The following is a 6,033-nucleotide window of genomic DNA, read 5'->3' as shown; positions in this document are numbered from 1 at the left end:
AACATCAATTCCAACGTCCGAACTTTGTATTCAAAATTTTTAAAAGCGGTGCAAGCGATTGGGCGTAACTCGTTCGAATCGTTCTATGGAGTGATTTGGCCCGGGGCCGTTCCTATCCTTGAAGTACGGCCCGGTCCGGAACACCCGTATCGAACGTAGTCGCGGCCCGCGCCCATGTATGACATAAGTAATGCCTCGTATTGTAGTGTAAGCAAGGAATATTAAAATAACCAAGAATGTTCACAAAGAATATGAAGGCACAAACATAGGGACTAGAAACTGGAGACAAAGATTTGGCTGTACCGAGGTCACTGATGGCGAGATAAAAATGAATCGTCGCCGTTCAGAAAACGTACGTAACCTCACCTGGCCTGCATGATGCCTGTGTCAGAACGTGAAGACTTCTTTGCAATCTTCTTTGGATTGAAATAGCTCTCAGACGAGTCCTTGTACTATTTACGCTGTTATAGGGGCCGTGATCGTTCTGTCTGTGACTGTCCTTCTGCCGACCTGACCTTTCCTATGGGCGTGTGTGCCGTTAAGACAACTCGTGTAGCACAATTGCCCAGGGTTGGAAGGTCTTTAGGCAAGGGTGGTGCCCTTGTTGGGTTAGTGATGATCAGTGATAGTGATGATTAGCGATAACATCGGTCTGAAGTTATTCCACTTCGCTGACTCGTAAAAACAGTTTTGAGGTGAGATGGGCAACAAAACCTGTAATTACAAGGCCACAGTAAGTACTCTCCAAGCATTGGTTTGTGTTTTGGGTTATTTTTGGCGTGTTGGGTGAAAGAAAAATTCCAGTGCAAAAAACGAACCCCGATAAAAAAGGCTAAAATACGCCAAAAATAACTCAAAACCCAAACCTCTGCTTGGAGCGTACACAGTAAGTACAGCAAGTATATTATATGTATGACTTTAGCGCGTGTTGATTTTCACCTGATTTTGAAAATAAAACCGAGCGGGAAAAGCAGGGACAGGCCAAGGAAACAGTTCTGATCTCATTCTTTACAACCACAACTACACCATAGTTTTTTAACAACTTATCTACAGTAAGTACAGGACCAGCATCGTAAGCTTTAACGTAAATTATGATCTGTGTAAAAGTACACACGGCGTAATTACGTTGGTAGAATGGGGAACAGCCGGAAATATTCTAATTTGTTCTTATTTTTGGTGATATTGCAACGCTTATAAAATTAAACCTTTCTTTTCATTTAGTATTTAGGGCTTTGTTTCCCGTGTACATATGCTTACATTCTCTATAATTCAATCCTGCACCATCCTTTTGTGATGGAGTAACGGGACTCTTTTTACTCAACCAAGTCATTTATTCAGCCGACGTTTCGGTGACCGTCTGTCACCGTCCTCAGGGCAATTCTGACTGGTTCACATAGCACTGTAGCCTCATCGAGTGCAGCAAACTGTACTCTCTAGCGAACCAACTCACCTGGCATCTTATCTATTTGGCCGATGTCTACTCTTACTGTTCAGCCGCCTCCCGAAGCCTGGTAGAGGCCAAGAGGCTAATTGCATTACAGCATTGGTGTCGCTGCTATAGATACATTTCCAAACGTACGATATTTACATATCTACACATATGCGTGGTTACAGGGAACTGTATGATCGAATAATGACAATCTACAAAAATGTAAATGATAATATGTAACATCACTTTTCCAAAATGATTGATTGCCACCACTTGATAAGAAATGATTGCAATGTTGGCACCAAACGTGTTTCACCTTCGTTTCCATTGTTTCAATTTTTCTTTGAAATGGATGGTTGTTTTTCTTTCTCCATAACTCAGGAAAGTCTTGAAGTATCAAAGACATAATTAACGTTAGATTTTGGACCCCAGTGGCTTTCCTTGGTACTGCAGCAGAGCTCCTTTTCTGGACATGCTCGGGTTATGAGCTGCTGTGGAAGACAGCTAATATGAAGAATTGGTGTAGGCAAGGTTATATTACCCCCTTGGTGTAAGTTTGGATCCATACTGGCAGCATTTGTAAAACTACAGAAACCAATTTTGTTTGCAACGTTGGGAGGACTCGAGAAGGGGTTGGTGAGGTAATTTCTTTAAATTGTTGCATAGAGTTAGAACTTCTCCCTTCTTACTCCATGGTTGTTGTTGTTATGTAGGTATCAACAATTAAGTAATAATTGAAATAAACAAATGTTTATTATGCAAATCAGGACACAATTTGCTTATCCGTGAAGTAGGTACATTTCATAATAGGATTTTCAAACATGTGACAGGTACTTGAAAAAATGAGGTAAATCAATAGATACATTCTGAGAGAGCTTCAGAAAATCAAACAAACTTTTGGAATAACATGAGCAGCACAAATATTCCATCATCAGAAGTGTTACATTTATAGGCAAGCCAGGAGAGCAATTCTGCGCAAAGTAGAGCCAAATGTTACATAAATACATATCATATAACTTTGTTATATATTACTATCAATATCATGCATACATACCACCTCACCTCAACAGTCCCATACATACATATAACATATACATATCTCCTATGGGGTCAGTTAGTCCTCACTACTTGTGAGAAATTGGGCTGGTCTCAATCATGATGTTTCTGACTCAGGGAGAAGAGTTGCTGTTACAGTTCTATACCTCTACTCTAGGTCTATGCCTAGAAGTGGCCAATTGGCCTTGCATTGAGCGACACCGTTAAAAAAAACATATATATAGTCAGTATATATAACAGACTGGGACATATTACTGCACAAAAAGAAAAGTACTGGCAAAGGAAAAGCACTGGAGTTCACAAAAAGCATTTAGCAGTTCGAAATGTTCCATTTCCAGATAAAACCAAGCAGTATAACCCAATGATATAATGTTATCACTGGTACACTCAAGTATAACACTTCTGCATGAGTTTTGTTTCTGACTGCAGCTGACTAAGGGACTCACATCATGCTCCAGAACGTGGTGTACATAGTTAGCACTCTCACAATTGTCCTGTAGTACATGACTATGTTTTGCACTTACTAGGTTGTGCACTTGTAGATGTTACTAGGTTGGACACTGGTACATGTTGCTGGGTTGGGCACTGGTTGGTACATGATACTAGGTTGGGCACTGGTACATGTTACTAGCTTGGACACTGGTACATGTTACTAGCTTGGACACTGGTACATGTTACTAGCTTGGACACTGGTACATGTTACTTGCTTGGACACTGGTACATGTTACTAGCTTGGACACTGGTACATGTTGCTAGCTTGGACACTGGTACATGTTACTGGGTTGGGCACTGGTTGGTACATGATACTAGGTTGGGTACTGGTACATGTTACTAGGTTGGATACTGGTTGGTACATGTTACTTTGTTGGACACTGGTACATGTTACTAAGTTGTATTCTGGTTCATATTACTAAGTTGTATTCTGGTTCATGTTATAAAGGTAACGGTAAAGGTAGTCCCGTAGTCCTTTTTAAGCCCGTAGGGTCCGTAGGGGCAGTGGTTCATGTTACTAACTTAAACTAAGTTGTATTCCGGTTCATATTACTAAGTTGTATTCTGGTCCATGTTGCTAAGTTGTACTCTGGTTCACATTACCTGGTTGGACTCTGATACATGTCACTAGGTTGGACACCGTTTCATGCTACTAGGTTGGATATACTGGTACATGCTACTGGTTTAACCATGGAGGTAGAAGAGGTTTAACACTGGTTCAAGTTTCTTGGCTCAAAGTTAAAACTGTGCACTGGAACATGTAAGTCTTACACAAAAGTTCACAATTACCAGTTCAATTCAAGGACATATTTCAATACAACTCAGATATCCACAGTTACAGTACCAGAAAGCAAAATGATTTAAGGCCAATCCTAACAAAATCAAATATGAAACAGTTTACGATAATGTTTAGAGGCCCGTTAATTTGGAACAGTATAAGTCATTCACAGCAGAATTGCCAATCCCTTCCAACTTTCAAACGACATTTAAAAACTGACCTAATAGAGAAGCCATCTACCACTTCCTGATTTGCTTTTGTTTTCCTTGTTTTCTTATGCTACGATATTTTCCTTGCGTTAATATTGGTTTCTTATGTTGTTCTTACCATATTAACTTATGATTTGACTAATGGAAATGTATTTTTTGTTGAATACGATATGTTTTTGATTGTCTTACTTTATTGTTTAGATATTTAGTTTGCCGTGTTAACTTTATATTATCTTGTTTGAGTTAATTTTCTCTTGTTTGTCCCTTAAGACATGCATGTTAATTGTTAACGTAAATAATGTTGTAAATATGAGATCAACAACAGGATTTGGGAGAGCCCACTAGATAAACCTCCTGGTTTCTTGGGCTCTCCTGCATGTATTTGATTGTACATAATTTCTTTTTATACCATTACTTTTTTTATTGTGCGAAAGGACAATAAACAAAAACAAAACAAATAATAAACAAGTGTATCTTGTTGTGACTTAAAAGTAACTCCTTAGTGAATTACTCTGTTCTTCCCCATTGGCACTTGGTTATTGTCTTGAGTCTGACCACATGACATGGGGCCATGGCTAGACATTTGGCAAGACGTCTTGTGACAGGCCAGGGTCTCCTTGCTCGCCTTGGGTTTGTCTGGGATGGACCAGGATAGCGGAGTCAGACCCAGCAGCGTGACGTGGCGATCGTACGCCTTGTTGTGGCGGAACTGCTCGTCTGTCCCATGGAGACGGTCCAGAACCCCCATCACACCGTAGCACTGGTTAAACCTGTGGAACAACATCACATCGTATCACTGGTTAAACCTGTGGATCAACAGCATCACACCGTAGCACTAGTTAAACCTGTGGAACAACATCACACCGTAGCACTGGTTAAACCTGTGGAACAACATCACATCGTATCACTGGTTAAACCTGTGGATCAACAACATCACACCGTAGCACTAGTTAAACCTGAGGAACAACATCACACCGTAGCACTAGTTAATCCTGTGGAACAACATCACACCTTAGCACTGTGTTTGCTTTTACACAAGTTTGACAGTACTGGAAATAACCAAGCCTACTTCACATGGTGGAAATTGTGTGCCTCTGGGGAGGGCAGCAGGGGGAAGTGGTAGCCGCTGTGTGAGATGGACGTGGCGGTGAGAGACAGGCAGAACCACAGCCAGACGGTCACCAAATGGGACCCCATCAGGATGGGACCTGGAACCCAGTACATGTACAACAAACAGGGTACAACAAAAGGCACATCTGTACGGTACAGCAAACCGGTTACATGAAAAGGAGCAACAAACAGTACAGCAAACTGTAGCACTCAGGTGAGCATAGGTTTAGGTCAGTACAGGTGAGCATGTGGTGAGAAAGGTCTACGATCTGTTCTTACCTGCAGCTACAGGAAGTAGGTTGGACAGGATGTTCTCCACAGGATGGGAGTACACAGCCGCAATCCCAATGGGGGCCGTCCACTCATGGTGCTTCTTGTGAATTCTCTTGTACAGAGCAGGCTGGTGCAGGAGCCTGGGGGGGAAACAACATGTCACAGGTATAACCATACTCAGTACATATCTACTAGTTGGTGAGGAGCAGCTGGATTGATCTGTGAAAGTTAAAGTTGTATGGTAGGAGGTAGATGTTACCTTTAATTTGTACTAGAAGTAGGCCTGACCTGTGACTAGTGGAGTAAGAGGTGGACGCTACCTGTTTGTCAAGAGTGGGCTTCTTAGGGAGTGCAAGTAGTAGAGTGGGAGGAGGATGGCACCTAAAATGAGGAGTGGGTCTGACCTGTGAGAATAGTAGAACATGACTTCCAGCACCAGCACAAAGACAGTCAGCTCCACCACGACCCAGTGGAACCATGGGAGCTCCCGCCCACACGGCATTCCGCGCCAGTGGAGGATGGGCGGTGCAGTTATGAAGACGATCGGACCAGTCACAATAAACTGGTTGAATAGAACCAACTTAATGGTTTTCCACAGCTTTACAGGGTCCACCTGTAAAGAAAAAAAAACTTTATGCAAATAGGATTTACTAAAACTTACTCATGAAACCTGGACAAGACGACGG

General features: G+C 41.8%; 1 protein-coding gene across 1 annotated transcript in view; it reads right to left on the bottom strand.

The window, feature by feature from the left end:
- Nucleotides 1-4,463: 4,463 nt before the first annotated feature.
- The window catches only part of LOC109481262 (fatty acid hydroxylase domain-containing protein 2-like), a 3,033-nt gene continuing 1,463 nt past the window's right edge, over nt 4,464-6,033 (bottom strand). The window contains exons 4-7 of the mRNA XM_019783800.1: nt 5,752-5,960; nt 5,354-5,487; nt 5,034-5,172; nt 4,464-4,734 (exon numbers count right to left, since the gene is read on the bottom strand). Coding sequence (XP_019639359.1) covers nt 4,464-4,734; nt 5,034-5,172; nt 5,354-5,487; nt 5,752-5,960 — 753 coding nt within the window. The remainder of the gene's footprint in view (nt 4,735-5,033; nt 5,173-5,353; nt 5,488-5,751; nt 5,961-6,033) is intronic.

Source organism: Branchiostoma belcheri, unplaced genomic scaffold (assembly GCF_001625305.1).
Source record: "Branchiostoma belcheri isolate BF01 breed outbred unplaced genomic scaffold, Haploidv18h27 scaffold542, whole genome shotgun sequence".
NCBI classification, from domain to species: Eukaryota; Metazoa; Chordata; class Leptocardii; order Amphioxiformes; family Branchiostomatidae; genus Branchiostoma; species Branchiostoma belcheri.
This window is presented reverse-complemented; position numbering and strand designations above follow the sequence as displayed.